The sequence below is a fragment of the Molossus molossus genome, unplaced genomic scaffold (assembly GCF_014108415.1).
Source record: "Molossus molossus isolate mMolMol1 unplaced genomic scaffold, mMolMol1.p scaffold_m16_p_13, whole genome shotgun sequence".
NCBI classification, from domain to species: Eukaryota; Metazoa; Chordata; class Mammalia; order Chiroptera; family Molossidae; genus Molossus; species Molossus molossus.
In genome coordinates, this window is record NW_023425348.1 from 36,199,739 (window position 1) to 36,222,063 (window position 22,325).

Consider the following 22,325-nt stretch of genomic DNA (forward strand, 5'->3'; position numbering starts at 1 on the left):
CATCAGTAGGCTTATAAAAATGACACAAAACATTATTATGACTTTTTAGTGTATTTATCCGCATAAAATAAAATCACAGCTTACCATTTTAGACACAAAAAATTAACTGATGCTCTGTAGCCTGAAGAAATCACTCATCGATTGCCTTCTTGAAAAGATAGAAATTTATATTTACATGAAGGTAAGAGACATTTTTATGTTTATGTATACAGTATATATGTATACATATATGCATACATATGAGAGTGTGATGTATGCAAATATACTTATAAATGCATATAAATACATACCTATATAATTTTTATCATTCAGCCAAATATTCTCAAATTTAAGTGCAGATATCCATTATTTCTTGAGGATAGTCATTATTCAACTACTAATAGTTCTCAAGGCCTTTGTATAGGTAACATTTGTAGTGGTTTAAAGTACAGGCTTTAAGCCTTGAGAGACCAGAGGAAAATCTTATCTCTTAGTTTTTGTGGCTGGAAACAAAGCATTTTACCTTTCTAAGCCTCCGTCTCTTCATCAGCAAACTGGGGATAAAACAACCTTAAGTGGATTAAATGAGATAATGTCTAGAAAGCAATGAGCAAAGTGCTTTAGACAGTAAATTTTAAATAAATAGGAGCTGCTTATATTACTGTTTTGTTTTTACCCCCTACTTATTCCCACCATGATGATGTGAGCTGAATGAGGAAAGGGATATTTTTTATTTTGCTGGGTGCTTTATTTCTAGGACTTAGAAAGTATGTGGCACATATTAGGTATGCAGTAATTATCTATGGAATAAATCAGTGGGCGAACAGTGGGCGAATAATTCAACCTCTACTTTATTCAGGATAGCCTGAATAAAGTTACTCCCTTTGCTCTCCATAATGACAAATAGTTGCTTTTTATTTTGCTTGTTCGTTTATTTTGTTCATGGGATTCCACATATAAATGAAATCATATGATACTTGTCTTTCAAGTATCTGGCTTATTTCACTTAGCATAATATTCTCCAGGTCCATCCATGCTGTTGCAAAATGTAAGATTTCCTTCTTTTTTACAGCCAAGTAGTATTCCACTGTGTAAATGTATCACAGCTTTTTTATCCACTCATCTACTGGTGGACACTTGGGCTGCTTCAAATTTTGGCTGATTTAAATAATGCTGCAATGAACATAGGGGTGCCAATATTTTTTATAATTAGTGTTTTGGGCTTCTTTGGATATATTCCAAGAAATGGAATTACTGGGTAATAAGGCAGTTTAATATTTAATTTTTTAAGGTAACTCCATACTGCTTTCCACATGGCTAAACCAACATTTCCATCAACAGTGTACAAGGGTTCCCTTTTCTTCACAAACACTTGTCATTTGTTGATTTATTAATGGTAGCCATTCTAATAGATATGAGGTGATATTTCATTGTGGTTTTAATTTGCATTTCTGTGATTATTGGTGACATTGAGCCTTTTTTCATAGGTCCGTTGGCCATCTGTATGTCATCTTTGGAGAAGTGTATATTCAGGTCCTTCACCCATTTTAATTGGATTATGATTGGTGTTGAGTTATGTGAGTTCTTCATAAGTTAACACCTTATCAGATGTATCATTGGCAAAGGTGTTCTCCCATTTTGTTTGTTGTCTTTTCATTTTGTTGATGGTTTCTTTTGCTATGCAAAAACATGTTAGTGTCATGTAGTCCCATTAATTTATTTTTTCTTTTGTTCCCTTTGCCTGAAGAGATATATTAGAAAAAAATATTGCTCTGAGAAAAGTCTGAGATTTTACTGTCTATGTTTTTTTCTAGGATTTTTATGGTTTAAGTCTTTAATCCATTTTGAGTTTATTCTTATGTGTGCCGTAAGAAGGTGGCCTAGTTTCAATTTTTTTCATTTGTCTGGTTTTCCCAGCACCATTTATTGAATATTCTTGTGTCCTTTGTCAAATATTAATATAATTACAAATAGTATTTTAATAGTCAAGTAAATTTTAAAGGCTGATTTAGCGAATAAATACTAAAAGAAATAGAAGTTTGAAGCAACAATCAACATTTTAATTATTTTAAATAATATACAATTTGAAGCCTGGTAGTTTTACTTAAGTATCAGTTTATATTCAGAGGTAGTTAAAGGAATGGAAAAACAGAGCACTCTCTCCTTAAGGAAAGTTTATGTCCTTCCCTTTGAATCTGTGCTTTTCATTTTTGCTTGTTTTCTCATTTGCTTGTTTGTTAATATTTTTCATTGCCACAAAGCTTCAAAGTCAACAATTGTAAATCATCTGTGGCCCAAATATACGGAATTGACCAAAGGCCAAATAACAGCTTAATTCACCACATACTGGTGGATGTCCCCTCACACTGAACTTAGCCTTAGTGGTCTGCAATTTGTGAATCCTCTGAACAAAGCACTTCTCTGATTTCAAGGCCAGAGGCAAAATCATGATTAAATATGAATGTCATTGGCAGGTGGTTCATGCCCCTAATAAGATCCCTCATGCCCATTTACAGTTCATTTCCACATCTCCCCCCAGCCCTAGACAATTGCTAATCTATTTTATGTCTATAAATTTGCCATTTTAGATCAACTTTTGTGTTTTTAATATTCATTAATTCGTGAAAAACTATCAGTAGTTAGAGGATTATTAAGAGTCCTTGCTGCCCTGGCCAGTTTGGCTCAGCGGTTAGAGTGTCGGCCTGTGGTCCGGAGAGACCCGGGTTCGGTTCCCGCTAAGGGCACGTACTTCAGTTGCAGTTTGTCCCCGGCCCTGGTTGGTCGTGCGGGTGGCAGCCACTCGATGTGTCCCTTCATGTTGATGTTTCTCACTCTCTCTCCCTTCCTCTCTCTCCCTCCCACTCTATCTGTACAAAAAATGGAAAAATATCCTCGGGTAAGGATAAAAAAAAAAAAAAAGAATCCTTGCTAATGGGGTCAAATTGTTTTTTTCCCTTTCTTTTTTGTTTGTCTGTTTTTATTGTTGTTGTTTAAGCCAAGTAAATATAGTTGTTCCATCTTTCACAGAACTAACTTTAAAATGACATTTGACTCTCCTGCCCGGAGTAGCTCAGTTGGTTGAGCATCGTCCTGTGTGCACCAAAAGGTTGCGGGTTCAGTCCCCAGTTGGGGCACTGTAATGATAGTGAGCATCTCCATGTGGGCAGATAAGAATTCTGTAATTTTATGCCCAGCTGCATTGATGTCTTTTAGCCTTGTTTAAGCATCACCAACCATGGACAGCAGTAAACCCTGCAACACCCTGTCATGGCTGATGGCTTAAATCTTGTATCTCTGTAACTTCTATGACTGCCATTTAACCCAGTGGTTCCAATAAGACACAGGTTCACTGAAACAGAGAAGAATTCATCTATTGTTATTTTCACTTTTAAATTCCATCACATATTTTATTCCAAAGTTAAGATTTACTACTGTGTTCTTTAAGTGGCAATAGATAGATCCCTTCCCTTTTTGCATTGTCCTTTTTTATGAATTTGATTGAGATAGTCTGCTAGGGGAGTATATTTTCATTTTGAATCTTTTTCAAGGATGTTCTATACATAAACCTAAAAAAATCTGATGTATTTATTTAGGGTTTTATTAAATGTAATCAAAAATGTTTTTGCTTGACAAAATTGAATATTTCTGCTTTTATATTCCTGTGGAAAGAGCATAACAAGCACTGTTGTGCTCAGTTCGATGAACAGGAACTATGTTGGCATGGACTTGAGGGGCTACAGTGATTATTTCACCACAGGTACTGCCTTCATGGGGCTCACAGTCTATCTAGGGAAACAGCCATTTTTAACATAGTGCTTTATTATAACGTGGGAAGTGCCTTGATATGTGTGCGCTGGGGTGCGGGGGAAATGAAGCTGAGGAAAAGGTTTCCAGTCTGGGTCCGCATGAGATTAAGTCCTGAACAGAGAATGCAGGCGGCTGGCCAAAGAGCAATAGCAGGACAGTGGCTCTTGACACCATCGTAGTGCTTTCTTTGGAGTTTTGCCTAGTTATCAAATGACATGTTTAAAGAGCCTTGTACAAAAAAAAAAAAATAGCTGGTTTTCTCAAAATGACGCCTAGTTCTAAAGGTCTACTACTCACCTAATGAATATTTCTGCTAGTGTATTGAAATAGACAATAGTTCTTAGTAGCATAATGTTTCCAATACAGGTGTGAATGTATAATTTGTCTTATTTCTAAATGTGATCCCACTGGGATATTTAGAAATTTAAAATCTCAGAAGAAAAATATAAAAATTTAAAAATCAAAGGGCATGCTTTCTTAAAATTTTAGTGTAAACAAACAAAAAATCCTTTAAAAAAGAAACTATCAACCCAGCCCGTGTGGCTCAGTGGTTGAGTGTGAACCCATGCACCAAGAGGTTGCCAGTTTGATTCCCAGTCAGGGCACATGCCCAGGTTGTGGGCCCTATCCCCAGTGGGGGGCATGCAGGAGGCGGTCAGTCGATGATCTCTCTCATCAATGTTTCTCTCTTCTCTCTAAAATCAATAAAGAAAAATATTTTTTAAAAACAATAAAATAAAAATTTTAAAAACTATCAGTTTCCATTTGTTTTCTGGACCTCTGTAAACTTCTAGGCTAGAGTGAGATCTCATCTGTTACAGTGTTCAGTCTATTTTTTATTTTAATTGGTTAGTTGATCACCTACCCATCTCTCTATGTAAACTGTAAGATCCTTGATGACAGGAACTGGGTTTGCTTCTTATTTTTATCTCTCATGGTGTCTAGCATGGTGCTAACTTCTAGTAGACACGGAAATGTTGATGACTGAATGTGGGACATTACAAGAAAGCAATGAGGAGAAAAATTTAGTCAATATGAGGTACAGGATTAAGTAAAGTGAATTGTAGAATGGATTGTTGCCTTGCACATACATAGTGTTCGGTAAATGTTAATTGAATGAGTGTGCAGATGAATAAGGATTTGTCTTGATAAAATTTGTAGGTGGAGTAAAGGATTTAAAACATTTACAATTCAATGGCATGTTCAATATGAGGCATGAAGTGAAGTTGGGAACATATTAATCCCTAAAAAGGTTTAACTGGATAGTCCTTCTGCAATACAGTCAGCACATGGTTCTTAGGTATTTCAAAGAACCAAGACAAGGAGGAAAATGGAGTCTAAGAGAGCATGACTTCAGCAAGATACACAGTATGAATTAAGTGATATTGAAATAATGACTTTTGATTTAAATCATAGCATTAAGGAACCCTGAATGAGTTCATTAGTTTACCTATCCAAATAGAGCTAAGCTAAGTGTGCGTTCATAGATTTTCCTGTTCTTTCATTCAGTAGTCATATACGTGTGTGTGAGTGTGTGTGTGTGTGCGTGTGTGTGTGTATTCTTTATTACTACTTGTGGAATCAATAGTCTTGAGGGGAAAGGATGTCAGAGAACACAAAAACAAATCAATAAATAGATCACTTCAGTGAGTAAGAAATGCAAGTGCTATGGAGTAAATAAAGTAGTATAAGATGCTATTTATTGTCTGAGATGAGAGTAGAGTGTCTTTAGCAGGAAGACCAGGAAAGGCCTCTCTGGGGAGGTAACATTTTCCTTAAGACCTGAAAAAGAAGAAGGTGTTCACAAGAAGATCTAGGGGCAAAGCATGCAGTCAATGCAAATGTCCTTAGAGAGAAACTAGTGAGAATATCTAAGGGATATTCAGATGGGAAGGTCAGATGTCTGGATCTTGGGAAGTGATGGACAGAGAGCTGAGCAATGGGAACTGACGTCAACAGTGACAGCAGGATGTTATGGTCCTGTAGATGACTGTGAATGTTTTTCTAACTATAATCACAAGTCTTTGGGGTCAACATGATCTGATTTTGTGATTTTAAAAAACCTTTTAGGCCACTCTGAGAAATGACTATAAAAGGACAGGAGGAAAGCCAGTTGGGAGGCTGTTGCGATAGTCTACCAAGCGAAGGTATTGTCTCCATTAGAGTGGTAGTACTGGAGAGGTGGGATACATTTTTGTGGTAGAAGTAAAAGAGCTTAATGAATTGGTTGTGGAATATGATGGTGTGAAGGTTGGAACTAAGAATCAATGAAAAATTTGGGACTGAACAACCAGATAGGCAATGCTGCTATTTACCAAAAGGCAGACTGAGAAATAATGAATTAGAATGATCAAATGAGTGGACTTATGTCTTTTCTCCAAGGTTATATTATAAATGCTTGAAGATAACAGTCCTTGATTTATCCTTTATTGTTTTGTTTTGTTTGGTTGTTTTTCCATTACATCAGGCATAGTACTTTGCATACTGTGGGTGCTATTGATAATATTGGCTGATGAGGCGATTGGAAAATTGAAATATAGAGAATTGATGCATGAGCCTTCTAATATGTTAATGAACTATACTAAAACTTTTGGCAAATTATAAAGAGATGATGTTTTAAATTCTTTGAAAATCTTTAAAAATGTGAATAAGAAAGCTATAATAGATTTAAAAGTTTATGCCCTTTCAAAACTTCTCACTGGCATATTGATAGAGTTGTAACTTACATCCAATTTAGTTACTACAACATATTCATTTTTCACTAATGAGAATAAATATTCAGTTTCCTTCATTTAGACGCTTGTCATTAAGATCCAAAGTCAAAGCATTTTAGTGTTTTGATACTTTCCTTATATTGGTATTTTATGTTTGGTATTTTTCTCACAGCGATAGCCCAATAACTATGAATGCTAAATATTAACAAGCTTGTCATTGCCTTAAAGACTTAAAAATAATTGCTTTGTCCTGGATATTAATCCATGAGGAAAGCAAGCATTTATTCAAACAGAAAGGTTTTGCTGCTGGTGCCTGGTTTCACTTCACTGACCAAATTAAAATCTATATTAAGAAACTTAGACCAATGGACATGGACAACAAAGTTGGGGACAGAGTGGGGGGGGTTGAGGGGAGGTGTTAATGGGGAAAAAAAGGAGAAGCATCTGTAACAAAAATAAATTAATAAAAATAAAAAATAAAAATAAAAAAGATTGTCTAACCGAAAACAGAAACTTAGAAAGCATTGCACTTTATCACGCTGGGTTTTGGTGTCCACATTTTTACTTCTGGTAATAGTAAAAGCTTAGCTGAACAAATGACTATGTGGTTAACTTGAACATATTCAGCCAAGGGAGAATACCAGAAAAGGTAGTTCTTACATGGACATAGAAATTATGAAGAGTGGAGGGAAATGAACAATTTGCCTTTTACTAGTTTCACTTATGAGTACAAACATATTGATGACTTCTCTATGGTGACTATTGTGAGGAGGATTCAGACTCCAGATGTCAAGTGAAACAGTTTCCCTTTTGCTACACATCTGGGCTTTTTTATGACACTCATACAAACTAATAGATTTCACTAAGCCAAGCAGCCCACATTTATTTGGATGTTCCAGCTCTCTGTATGAAAATCAATAAGGTAACTAAATTGTAGAATAAGAGCAATTCTTCATTTGAAATAGAACTCAACAGCATGATAAGAGTCACAAGTCTCCACTTTTAATTAATTAATTTTATTTTGCCTTGCTGTCTATGTTTATTTGACATGGGGAAGGTAATTATTTCAGTTTTTATACAGAAAAGTTATCTGAGGACTGGTCTCTAATGATTCTAGGACAGAAGGCTTTGGTATTTATACTCAGTGTTCTCAAGATCAGCTTCCTCTTGTAGCTCCTTGGCTTTTCCTTAACCCATCTCTGGGTGTTTTATATATCTGGGGATTATGGAGGTTCATTCTAAACTATAAAAGTGACTATGTTTTAATATTTTAATACTGCTAAAAATGGTTCACGATCTCTTTTCCTACAGCAGAATGCAATCCAAACTCCAGTGACCTGTTTTCCCTCTGTTTCATGATTAAGCTCTTTAAAGTCTTTGGTAACTGTTGACCAAACTCTCCTTGAAACTCTCTCTCTGCTTCCATTGTTAGCTGACATTACCACATATTTTCTTGGTTATACTTCTACTTCTCCATTCACTCCTTCTTCATTTTCTTTCCAAGTTTAGCTTTCTCTGTGCATCTTAGAATGTTGGCTATCTCCAGGTCTCCATCTCAGCTTTCAGTTTGTTTTTTATCACAATCTTTCTAGGAATACCCATGACTTTAAATGTACCTATACTATGTTGACTCCAAAATGTGTTTTTTAAAATACTTTTTCTGAACTATGTACTGAAATGGAACTTTGATATCTATCTTATGAGATATCTCTACCTTAATGTCACATGAGTTCCCCATACTCACTATATACAATGTTAACATAATTATATTCCTCCAAAATCTGTTCCTATTCTCATATTCTCATCTCAGTAGGAAGTACCGTTATTGACCCAGACCCCAGCCAGAAACATAGAAATTGTCCTAGACTCCTCACTCATCCCCTACTTGCAATTGCCAAACCCTCTAGATTCCATTTCCTTGATATTTCTTAGCTCTGGCCATATTTTTCTTCCTTAGTCCCATTGGTTAGTTCAAGTTCAGGTCACTAGTTTCAGACACCTTATGACCAAATCACATGGCCTCCCTAGAAAGTAATTTCCACTATTTCCCATGCTTCATACTTGACAAATTCCTTTCACATATGTTGCTTTATTTTTCCCTTCAGAGCAATCTGAGAAGGCACTATTATCTATGTTACACTGAAAACAGGAATAAAGACAGAGTGTTTGGTTTTTGAGGTTGTCGAAGACCTAATTAGGAAGGGTAGGAGATCCCTAACCAAGGCCATCAACTCTCAAGCTCATGCGATGGTTTGACTTATGATTATTCAACATCATGGTGGTATGAAAATGATATTCATTCAGTAGAAACCGTACTTTGGCCCTAGCTGGTTTGGGTCAGCAGTATGGAGTGTCAGCCTGCAGACCAAAAAGGCACAGGTTCAATTCTGGTCAAGGGCACATACCTCGGTTACAGTTCAGTCCCCAGCCCTGGTCAGGATCATACTAGAGGCAACCAATCGATGTTTGTCTCTTGCATTGATGTTTATTTTGCCTGGCTGGTGTGGCTCAGTGGTTGAGCATCAACCTGTGCACCAAGAGGTCACCAGTTCAATTCCTGGTCAGGGCACATGCCCAGGTTGTGGGCCTGATCCCCAGTGAGGGGCATGCAGGAGGCAGTCAGTCAATGTTCTCTCTCATCGATGTTTCTATCTCTCCTTCTCCCTTCCTCTCTCTCTAAAATCAATAAAAAAAAAATTTTTAAAGAAACTGTACTTTGAATTTTAAATTTTGATTTTTTTTCCAGGAAAGCAATATACAGTAAGATACTTTCTCATGCAGCTGGGCAGTGGCAGAGAGCCAAAGGTCTCAGTCAGGCACATGGTCATGGGGGTGAATAACGGATACTCTACAGTGTATTCATTGGGGTAGATGATTTTCCCAACTTCAGGCTAACATAAGTATTCTGAGCACATTTAAAGTAGGCTAGGTTAAGCTATGATGTTCAGTAAGTTAGGTATATTAAATGCATTTTTTACTTATAGTGTTTTCTACTTGTAATGGTTTTATCAAGACATAACCCTATCATGAGTGGAGCATCTGTACTGTTTCCCATCAATAAAGTAAATGTGGAAGGCAGGAGCATTTGTTTCCTATTCAAGCTGAAGAAAAAATCAAAACAAAGGAGGCAAGTAAGGTAACTTATTTCAGGCCATTGAACTCTCATTAGGCAGCACAGTAGGAAAACCTACATTTCTGACTTCTAGACTTCTATTCTTTTGTCTACACAGCTCGGCTTCCTAGATGAAATGAAAAGAATAAAAACCAGAATGTGTTATCTTGAAAAATGTGTTTCCTGTGTGAAATGAAGGGATACACAGGATCATAGCAATTAAATGCCTAGAATCACAACAGGTGTACAAAAACCTCCCCATTCCAAATTCTTTATGTTGGTGCATTCCATAGTACATGTCTATATTTTATGTAAACTTCCTAACTAAAATTGGCTTTCCTTTTTGAAGTAACTGCATTCATGGTACTAGCTGACACTTGATTTAAGCTTTTATAAATTCAACTTTCGCTTTCCTTAAAGAATTGTCTGTGTAGAATGATGTTTTTGGATAGATGTTTATACATTACCTCATTAGATGCAGCTTTTATACTCCAAAAGTCAAGAAGAATGATGCACAGTCAGCCACCCAAAAACAAAATGAATAATGGCAGGAAAGTGACTACTGTATTGAAACACTGCATTTTGCTCCTATGTTTCAAGCTTTGAGACCAGTCACATATCATTTAGTTCAGTCCAGAGGGCAAAATACTGGGATTTCTCATTACTGCCTTAAACAAAAAATTTGTCATGGAGATTAGACCAGCATTTTTAGTGCACCTTCAGAGCCTCCTAGCTACTTAACAGTGATGAACTAGATTTTTAGAATGGCCAGTGTTTTGGCTATCATGTTCATTACTAAACTGTTGTCACAGAGAAGAATATATGAATAACTGACAGTGGTATGGGACAGGGAAAACCATGGTCTAGGAATTGGATCTGTGTTCTGATCTCACCTTAAGCACATTGTGGCCATGCAATGTAACCTCTCTAGGTCTCCTCTGTTAGAAAATTCTAAGATCTCCTATGGTATTCTTTATAAGAAGAGAACTAATATCTGGGTATAATCCTATTTAGACTTTCATACAATGGAACTTCTTGTAACCCACACAACCAGAACCAGTTATTGATTTGTTAGTCAAAAATTGTGTATAACAGTTATTATTTGAAGGGAAAAAAAAAATACTAGCATGCCTTAATTATTTCACCTTAACTTAAAAAAAATAAATAAATAACTGTATGGTGGCACAAAAAAATCAATGTTTAGTGTTATTTAGAAGAAATGAGATTTCTCCCAATAAAGCTGCTCATTTTTTTTTTTTTAGTCACTATGTTATTACTGACTGTTGATTGAAGCTATTTAAGCTAGTGACATTTCTAGCATGGCATCTTTGGCTATGGCAGAAGAAGTTTGGGGTACTAAATATGATACAATGCATTTTTTCATATTTAGATCTGTTTGTCCTAGAATGCATGATTTCTTTATTGTCCACAATTTTAATTTTAAACAAATAATTCTCAATAGTCCAAGTTATACATTTTCTTTCTTAAATTATCAGAACTTTTCATTTGTCTGAGATCAGTTAATAAATTGTGTTCTTTATCATTTTTTTATACATTAGGATCAAGATTTTCTCTAGTATTGCCATCTTCTAACCATGGTTTTTACGACATTTTTCCCAACATCTAAATTGTCCATCAATTGCTTTAAAACGTTTGGTACAATAACCTGATTTAAAGGGCCAGACCTGGGGCCCATTTTTTTATGAAGTTTTACTTCATTTTTTGGAGGGGGGTAAAGTATACAAGTAATTTATCATCCATGCCCTTCAGTTTGGGTCTCTGTAAATTTGAATGAGAATCAAAAGTAAACTAAGTAAAAATTTCACATTTTATAATTACTTTGTGACTTTTAGAGTTGCCTCTCTCACACTAATTTGGCAGCAATGTTTATAACCACATATAATTATTAAGTCTTTCTAGATCAGTAAGTTTACTCTTGATATGAACAATTCTTTTTTATATGCTCATGTTTCATTTTGATAATGTTTTGTTAAATTGCCTAAGTATAAAAATGAGTACAATGGGAATAGACAAATTTGAGAACAATAACTAATTCTTAGTGAACATGCAAGTCATGTGGAAGGAATAGAAATATATGAGCCATGAGCCCAGCTGGTGTGGCACAGTGGTTGAGCATCAACCCATGCACCAAGAGGTCACCGGTTCCATTCCCGGTCAGGGCACATGCCCAAGTTGTGGGCCAAATCCCCAGTGGGGGGCATGCAGGAGGCAGCCAATCAATGTTCTTTCTCATCGATGTTTTTATTTCTCTCTCTTTCTCCCTTTCTTTCTCTCTAAAATCAATAAAGAGAAAAAAAATTTTTTTAAAGAAATATATGAACCATGAGCATCACTCTTGCTATAGGCATTGGCCAACCGTCACTGAGGAGATGGAGAGGATTAGTTCATCTATAAAAAGATACTGACTAAAAGCTCTCAATAATAAAACTTGTGAACTAACTATTGAACTTGAGGAAGACCTACTCTGATTTGCTACAATCCTTTTCTGTTATAATTAATAACTTGCATGAAAATATGAAAGGCATGTTATATTTGAAGATGATATGACTAGATGAAAGAGATAAGTTTTATAATGGCTAGCACATATTAGATGCTCAATAAATATTCATTGAGTTGAATTGATGATGCAATGTTAGCTTACCAAACTGTAAAACTAGATCAAAGTCAATACCATTAAATTTGACAAGGGTGGATATTAATAACTATATTGAGTTACCAAAAACCAAATGTACAAGTACATGATAGATTTCATTTTGAAACATTTGATGTCAAAATATATATGAGGGTTTAGGTTAACTTTTAACAATTCAGCAGATTTTAAAAGTCCATGTTATCTTGGGCTGCCCTGGTAGGAGTGTGGAATTCAGAGGGCGGAAATTCAGCATCTCATTGTACTCTGCCCTGCTCTCAATGCATTTCTAGTTTCTGCAATGTAAGTAAAAATCAGAAGAAAAATTTAAGAGTACATGAGAAAAGATGGCTAGGAATCTTGAAACTGTCTCATAAAGTAAGAACCAAAAGTGTCAGCAATGTTTGAGGAGTGAAAGATGCAAAAGGAAAACCAACTATGAGATTAATAGATTCCATAAAATAATGTATAGGTGTGAGTCTACAGGACTCTACTGGTCTCTGGCTCAATTTTATTCAATGACAGCATGATTTAGAAAGGCAATAGTACTGTTACCTCTCTCTCAGTCTTAAAAAGTCTTGGTAAAATTTACCTCCACAGTCACCTGATTTGACAATTCAGCCTAACTACCTAAATATAGAGTTGGCAGCATAGGTTTTCTACCAGGTGACAGGGACTTCTTCCCCAGCATCAGCACTGTGACATGTTGCTGAGTCTTCCTCATTCTCATTTGACTCACCCACCATTCATTATCACTCAAATCTTTATCAATGTCCAGGGCTCACTAATGAGATGGTGTGAACAGGAGAGAGAAATTCCTTTATTAAATGATCTTCATTTTAAAAAGATCTTCAAAAGCCACCTGCAAGTTGGACATACGCCATGAGAATAATGGGTGGCATTTTATGAAAAATAAAAACAAACTCTTCCTTTATTAAAAGTTCAGCATTTTCTAACATCTAACTGGATGTGTTGGGTCCTCTACATGGAAAATACCTACTCATTTGAAAGCACATACGACTCAATAGAAGAAACAGGCACATAAATAAATGGTTGTGATTCTGAGCCCCGGGTACTATTCTCCATGTGTGGAAAAGATGAGTTGGGGTGCAGAGCAGCATGTCAGCTGTTCTGGGGAGGTGGGATGACATAACCTAGAATACTCACAGAAGAGACATTTCACAGTGTCTAGAAAAAATGATACTTTCAAGGAGGAGGATAGCCACTTGTGGATAGGGTTGTTGTCTTTTTTAAGACAAAGAATATTTCAAGCACTTGGCTCTCCAAAGATGAGAGCTTGCAGATTTAGCTGTGCTAGTCTCTCTCGGTTCTTTCCACTCCAGTTCTCAGAATTCCAGCCAGTTAGCATCTCTGCCAGAGGAGATAAAAGAGACAGGCAGCAGTTACCTGTAACTTCTTAGTTACAGTAGAACTAGCAACATGCTGTCTGTGGAGCCAATAATATGGAAATAAGGAAATATGCATGGTCCAAGGGGTAGATATTTGGTGTTTTTTTTTTTTAAATACCAGTTATTATCACCATCAGGTAGCTCCTCATACCCACTGCAAGTATTCCTCATGCAAGTACTGCTTAAATGTTACTGTCAGGGAACAAAAATAACCTTGTGTCCAAAGGTCTTGACTGTCAGATAATTCACCATAATTGTTTTAGTAGAGGAAAAGGATAATTACATGTTGTAAATCTCTGTTTGTTCCGAATTTTCATGGTGGGAGAAACTGGCTGACTTTGCATGAGTAATCTAAACGGAGTCAAATTCTCAAGCACTTCACGATACCTTTTGCATTTAACAGTGTCACTAAAACTTTAAGGGGGATATTGTTGGAATAACTTAGGGAAAAATAATAAAGTGGTTAGTTTAAGGTAGTAATAAGTAAAGTGAGATTACTGAATATTCCTTTGTTTCAATTATGTGGGTGATGGTGAGGAAGCTATCAGGGATGCCAGTTACTCGTTAATCTTGGTTAGTGAGCATCATTGATCTATACACAAGAACTATTGGTACTTTCTAATCCAGTGTAAGATAAATGGTAAAGGAAAGGATTAAACAGTTTAAACAAACAAACAAAAAAATACAATTAGCAAATAAGCATATTTAAAAAATGATTATTCTCACTAATGAACAAAAAAATACTCATGTGTCAGATATATCATTTGCACTGATTAAATTATCAATTTTCTAAAAATTATAATGTCAGCCTGGCCAGTGTAGCTCAGTGGATTGAGTGTTGCCCCATTAACTGAGAGGTCCTGGTTCGATTCTGATCAGGCACATGCCCCGGTTGCAGACTTGATCCCCAGTAGAGGGTGTGCAGGAGGCAGCCGATCAATGTTTCTTACATTGATGTTTCTAGCTCTCTCTCTCTTTCCCTCTCTCTAAAAAAATCAATAAAAACATATTTAATAAATAAATAAATAAAAATTATAATGTCGGTGCTTGTAAGTTTGTGGTGAAACTGGTGTGTGTGTGTATTAGAAGCAATAAAATGGCACAAAGCTTTTGAAAATTAATAACATAAATCAAGGACATAATAAATTTTTAATTTGGAGAAAAACATTCAAAAGAAATTTAAACTAAGAAAAATCATTGATATAAGTATGTTCTTATATTACAGAATTCTTTATAATATTAAAACAATGGAAATAACCCAATACCTAACTCTTAAAGAATGGTTAAATTATATTTTTATAGGAAGTAACATTATATAGCACCAAAATAATAATTTTGGAGACCCTATCAGAACTGCTTAAATTATAATGTAAGGAGGAAAATGTAGGATATATAGTTATATATGTTCTGTGTATATATAAAACTATATGAAACTCGATGTCAGGAGCATAGAGTGAAAAGTATGTATACTTGGCAACAAGATGAGCTTTGGTTTTAATTCTGACTCCATATGTGCAAGCTATTGATCTCTGACAAGTTATTAAGTTCTATGTATTTCATTTTATTATACATACAATGGGGATACTCATACCTACCTCATAGGACAGCTGAAAGAATTAAATTAGATAATTCTGTAAAGCCTGGTACAAGGTAATGCAATTATGGGTGAATTTGTTTCTTTTTCTTATTTTGAGTTCTATTAATTTTATAATGCTGTTTTTGCAATCGAAAATGTATTTGAATTTAATATTGATCACCAAAGTTATACTAAAAAATATACACCTTGTAGTAGTGGCTATATGGCTAACTATAGTGATATAAATAATAATTTTTATTTAGTACCAAACATCTCAAATTACACATTGCTAAATCATATTAGTTTATTTATTTAACCAATATTTGTATAGCTTTTGTTACCATATAACAGGCCCTGTTCAAAACACTTAATTCATTGACTCACTATAACCCCATTTTAAAGGTGCTATCATATCTCAATCTTACAGGTGAGAAACTGACATTCAGGGAGCTTTAAGTAACTTGTGCAAGGTCACATTGGGACATGTGGTGGAGCTGGGATTTAAACTCAGGTCATAGCTACATGGTCCAGCTTCTGAATGTTATACTACTTTTCAACAGGCCAATCAAAATATGTCCACGCCCTGGCTGGTTTTGCTCAGCGGTTAGAGCGTCGGCCTGCGGTCCAGAGAGACCCGGGTTCGGTTCCCGCTAAGGGCACGTACCTTGGTTGCAGTTTGTCCCCGGCCCTGGTTGGGTCGTGCAGGCGGCAGCCACTTGATGTGTCCCTTTCACATCGGTGACTCTCTCTCTCTCTTCTTCTCTCTCCCTCCCACTCTATCTGAACAAAAAATGTCCTTGGTTGAGGATAAAAATTTTTTTAAAATAGGCCTCTTTTTAAAAACAAAGTAAAACATGTCTAGTGAACATGTGTGTTGCTTGGCACTGTGAGAGATGCCAGGAAACAAAGGATACAATCCTTATCCGGTATAAAAATTATTCTCTAGGTCTTAGCTACAGACCCAAAATTCTGCTCCCCCAACTCAGATAAATGCCATTCATGCCACAACTAAATGCTATTCATGGAGAGCCACTGCTTCTCACCCCTAATGACCCAGGTTCTAAGTGAAAATCTGGAGTCTACAGCTTGGCTTTCTGTGTCAGTATTTTCAGAGTACATGCTGAGAAATCCTAGCGTTGTGTGAAGGAGTGTCATGTTCTGCAAAGATTTGACTCAAGTTTCTCTTTATACATGTATTTGTGTATACACATCTTCATACACTCCATGCATATGTAAATAATATTGCAACTAAAATATTAAACTAATACTACAAACTAAAATTATACATTAAAGTATGTTTTATCATACATTTTAACACATAGGAATCCCACAATGCATTCTTTTATTGCAGTTGGGTTATCATTGTGCATACCTGAGATAAAAGTATTCCTGTATCTCTAATTGAAGAATTCTGAGATTGCAAAGCAAGTTCTTTCAAACCTGAAAAATTGTTATTATTGGGGAGGTGGTATATGATGGTTAAGAATAATGGCTCTAGAATCAGACAGTGTAGATGCCATTTCAGGCACAGGTATTTACCACATGACCTTGAATAAGTTTCTAAACCACTCTGTACTTTATTTTCCTCATCTGCTCAATAGGACAGTACATACCTCATAGGGCTATGAAAGATAAAAGTTGTAAGCACATAAACTTAGAAAAGTGACTTGGGCAATATAAGTGCTCAATAATGTTAGATATTGGAATTGTTGCAATGACTTATCTATAAAATCAGTCTTTGCTTGTTACCATGCAACCAAAACAAAACATGGGATTACATTAAATTCTAAGGTTAATAAGCAACTAGAAATCTCATTTTTCAAGTTTTTGTGTTTATTCAACAACTGAATTGTTATTAATTGTACAAATAAGTGTTGCAAGTTTGAACTAATAAATTTATACTAGTTGAATACTACACCAATTTGCAAATTTGCTCTTTTAAAATTTTGCTTGGAAAAAAATGTTCTGTGCTAAAAAAATAATACATTGCATCATAATGAAGTTTGCTTTTATGCTCTATTTTGTCCTTTTTCAAGGAGAAAATATTACCTTTTCTAAACATGTCTGTTTCTTTTTATGTCTATTTGTGATTTAAAGCTTACTTTTGAATAATGCATGTTGAAACAAGTTATATGGAAGTAGTAACCCTTTATCTGGAAGGTTGTAGTTTGGGGGATTCTACTTACCACTAAAAGAACAGCAATTTAATCTCTAATATACTTCCTTCAAGATTGGTTCTTTTCTTGACAATAGGACTGATTTAAATGTGTGAAGGCATTTTCAATAAATGATCTATGCTTGTTTCCTTTCTTTTCTTGCAGTCATTCCCAACACAGCACTACAACCCGGCAGCCTTCCGTGACTCTCCAACGGGCCATCTCACTGGAAGGGTAAGATCAGAACAATACGAAGCCTTCTCTCACACTAGACTGCAGCCTCATCATTTCAAGCACAGAGAAAGTCCTCCTTTCTTTCCTTTTCTCCCTCCCTATCTCTTCTCTCATTCTCTCTCTCTCTTTTTCTTTCTCTCCCAGAAAACATCGGTGAATTTCATGGTATATGCCAAACACTGTACTGTGTAGTAGATTTAACAAGTCAAATTAGACCTCTTTATTCCCTCCAGAGGGCTCATTGTCTAGAAGGAGTGACAGAAATAAATATACATACTTGTATACAGCGGAAGCATCTCACAGGAGATGCACATGAGGGGCTAATGGAGGATTCGGGAAGGTTATCTGCTGAGAATGGGTATGAGAGAGGGAGGGAGGAGCAGGTCAGGATGGCTTCAGTGAAGATATAACTCTGAAGCTGAGAACTGAAGCGTCTGTGGCTATGAAAGGAGGGCGCTCAGAGCACGTGCACAGTCGTGGCCACCTGAGCAAGCATGCGGAGTGCAAAGGCCATTGAGTGTCTCCATGCTGAGGCACAGGGTATGTGAGGCCGTGCCAGTGACAATGGAGATGTTGGCTGGGAGGGTTTACATGTGGAGGACTTAGTATCTTGTATTTCTAAATTTCCCAATCAGATAAAAGCTAGAGGGGCTAGGAGGAAGGGGCTACTGTTTCTTTCCACTCCCCTTATACTTGCAACTGGTTTAATTATGAACATTTAAGTGGTTAATGTATAAAAATTATTTTATTTTTCCAATATCTGTTAGTTACTATGCTTTAGTTAATCCTGTTTCCCAATTAGTCTTCCCTAGTGGCATTTCAATGCTTATCTCTAACTTTATAATGTATTAGACCTTTCCACTTTAAAATCTTATGTTTTATTCAGATCTCTGTCCTCCTTCCAATATGATTAAATCTTGGATTCCACCAAAGTGTTCTTAGAGGTGATAGAGGTATTATCTGTGCGCAAGGGCGCTCTCTCTCTCTCTCTCTCTCTCTCTCATATCTTCCTCTAGATCAGCTATCTTCAACCTTCTTCATCTCATGACACACAAAAACTAATTACTAAAACTCTGCAGAACACCAAAAAATATATTATTTTTTGCCAATCCGACAAAGCAAACAGGTATAATTTTGATTCATTTACATTGAACGGCTATTGTTGTGTTGGCTGTTGTCATCTTTTAATTTGACAGTCTAAGGGAAAAGAGGTCAGTGCCCCTGACTAAACAGTCAGGCATTGCATGTTTTAAAAATTCTTGAGGCACACTAGTTGAAAATCACTGCTCTAGCTCTTTCCCTTAGATTTATTCTTTGGTAATAATGGGGCAAAAAGAAGGAAAAGAGAAATGGCATTTCCTTACCATTCAACTGTGGCTGTCTCCTTTCTGCTTATTATCTCTGGTGATGTAGTCTGGGTAGGTGCAGAACCAGACATGCTGAGATTCATTGCCTCCAAACTGGTGGTTGGTACCCTGGGGGACTCAGCTGTTTCTTCCACAGAATCCTTAGTGGTAGCACACTGTAGTCCCTTGATGTGCTCACCACTTTATCCAAGCTGCAGCAATCCCTCACAAGCCCAGAATCCTCCTTTCTCACCTCTCCTCAGCAGCTTCAGATGTGAGGTTTGCAAGCATGAGCAGCATCCTTCTTTTCTACCCCGCAGGCAGAACTTTCCAGATAGTCCTTGCCTCCTCTCTCCCCTGGATGACCTCATCTTCTCTCTCCCCAGGTTCTTTTCCAATATCAGTAATAACAGGGCAAGTCAGCAGACTCCATGGTTAAGTGGACATCCACCTGGGAGGGTGTTTCCTGTTTTTTTTCCCCCTGAAACAGCATGACTTTCCATGGCGTGCCCTTTATGCCTTCAGCTAAGGAAACCCATTGAATTTCCCCAAACCCATGGAAAGGCAAGGGAAAAGAATGTGGCCATTCCATGAACACTGCACTCCCTCCAAAAGTTTACCTATTTCTGCCTTGGCCAGTTTGGCTCAGCCGTTAGAGCATCATCCCATGTACCAGAGAGTCCCGGGTTTGGTTCCCACTCAGGGCACATGCCTCTGTTGTAGTTTGTCCCCGGCCCCGGTTGGGGTTGGGTGGGTGGCAACCAATCAATGTGTCTCTTTCTCTTCCTCCCTCACTCCCTCCTGCTCTATCTGAAAATAAATGCAAAAATGTCCTCAGGTAAGGATAAAAAAAATATGTGTATGTTTTTAAAAACAAGTTTCTCCTGCTAGTTCCCCTCTTCTTGTTTCGATGATAAAAGAGAAAGAGAAAGAGACAGAGAGAGAAGAAAGAGAGAAAGAAGAGAAGAGAAGAGAAGAGAAGAGAAGAGAAGAGAAGAGAAGAGAAGAGAAGAGAAGAGAAGAGAGAAGGAAGGAAAGAAAAGAAAAGGAAAGGAAAAGGAAGGAAGGAAAGGAAGGAAGGAAGGAAGGAAGGAAGGAAGGAAGGAAGGAAGGAAGGAAGGAAGGAAGGAAGGAAAAGGAAGGAGGAAGAACACAAAAAGAGAGAGATGAAGGTCATATGTTCAATACAGGGTAGGGCAAAAGTTGGTTTACAGTTGTTCTTATGGAAAATAATACAATAAATAAATAATAATACAAGAATAAACTCTGTGTTTCACATATTCACAACTATAAACCTACTTTTCCCCCATCCTGTATAACTTAGCTCTGGAGAATTAAACAACTTTTTCTCAGCAGGACACTATCTCCATTGTAACATTTGTTCCATTCCATGAGAAAAAAACAAGAAGAAATTCTCAGTCAATCCTTCATGGCAGTTGGTTCTGTAATAATATATAAGGTGGCCTATACCATGGATCCAAGTTAGACTCCCAAGTTTAAACCCTGGCTCTGGACCTTACTAGCTACTTGGTTTCTTCGTGTCTCTGTTTCCTCATCTGTAAAATGAAGATACTAATAACAATTCTTTAAAGGGGTTTTTAAAGAATGAAATTCATATGTATTATTTTTTTAATAGTACTGGCATTATGTGGGTGTTTATTATAGTAATCATTCCTGTTGTTATACCTATATATATTTAATTTATCAGATAAAGAGTTTCTTATTTATACTAAATACGTTTGTTAAAGCAGTCAGGGACTGGTGTCTCCACCATACTTTGGAGAGGCATATTCCTATATACACAGCTAAGAATCATTTGTGGAGGCAATCCAAATCATTGTTTGAGGCTGCTCCATTGTCCTGTTAATAGTTGCATAAAATATTTTAATTACCAGTGATACCTCGGTTCTCGAACATAATTCGTTCCAGGAGGACGGTCGAGAACCGAATTGTTCGAGAACCGAAGCAATGAAACCAATAGGAAAGCGTGACTCCACAAAGCGTGACTCTCTCTCTGCACTCACACTGATGACGCAAGCAAGGCGCGCTGGGCCAAATGAACGCCATTCGGCTCAACTCGGCTCATCTCGGAAGTTCGAGTTCCAAATATTTGTTCGGATTCCGAGACAAGTTTCTCGAATCTCCTGGTCGAATACCGATTTGGTCGAAAACCGAGGCGTTCGAGAACCGAGGTATCACTGTACCAAGATTATACTTAAATGCTTATTAAACACTTTAAAGAATAACTGAGCATTTTCTAAGTATCAGCTTATTTTCAGCTCCAAAAGAAAGAAGTTAGGACCAGAATAAGAAATACTGTTACATTTCTAGTGTATATATCTCAGGAAGTTTAAGACAAAAGAGACCTCTTGAACACACAAAATAATCTCCCCAGCCTGGGAATATCCTCGAATTGAACTTGAGGATCCGTAGACCTCTGCAGGGCAAGTTTGTGTGACCTTGTGACTGCATCTTCTATACCGCTCTACTCAATTGTATGTTTCTGGAAAGTGTTGTGCTTCAGAAAAACTACTGCACAAAACAAGCTGCTGGTCACATCCTCCAAAGGACTGGGATCAGTTTTGAAGTCCACACATCAAATCGGACATGTGGAAAGAGTCTAGAGAGGATATCCAGAGTTAACAAACGGAAGTGCAGCATTCTGTTAAGAACATAGTGACAGTGTCAGGATTCTATATTTACAGGAAGGGGCATTTCATAGGGTGCTTAATGAGGTTATAATCAAAACGAGCAGTCTGGCCCAGGAGTTGAGCATTGACCCATGCACCAAGAGGTCACTGGTTCGATTCTTGGGGCACATGATCAGGCTGTGGGCTGGATCCACAGTGGGAGGCATGTGGGAGGTGACCAGTCGATGTTCTCTCTCATCAATGTTTCTATCGCTGTCTCCCTCTCCCTTCCTCTAAAACAAAATCAATTAAAAAAATTTTTTTTTAAGTATGCACTTGTTAGGAATAAATATAGTACAAATTCATGGATATTCTTTCAAGGAAAGAGAAAAGAAATGAACATTTACTGAGTGCTTATTAGGTGGCAGGCTATATCTATTTGTCTATTGATTGATCAATCTACCCATCCATCTATCTGATTTTATTTCCAAAATAGTCTTATAAAATAGGCAGCCTGTTTTCTAAATCTTGATTCACAAAGAAGTTAAGTCATTTTCCCAGAGTACCTACATCGAAAGTACCAAGCTTGGATTTGAAGTCAAATTTGACTCCACTGTACAACTCCATCCCTATAATGTGACATGAAAAGCCTTTATTGAATTGGTCATGACATTTATAAAACACATTCATGGTAAGTTAGGCATAATGAAGA

General features: G+C 36.7%; 1 protein-coding gene across 4 annotated transcripts in view; it reads left to right on the plus strand.

The window, feature by feature from the left end:
• DLG2 (discs large MAGUK scaffold protein 2) overlaps window positions 1–22,325 on the plus strand; it is a 1,351,614-nt gene that overhangs the window by 939,771 nt on the left and 389,518 nt on the right. For all 4 annotated transcript variants that reach the window (XM_036258408.1, XM_036258403.1, XM_036258404.1 and 1 more), the window contains one exon: window positions 17,569–17,637. In XM_036258408.1, the coding sequence (XP_036114301.1) occupies window positions 17,569–17,637 (69 nt within the window). The remainder of the gene's footprint in view (window positions 1–17,568; window positions 17,638–22,325) is intronic.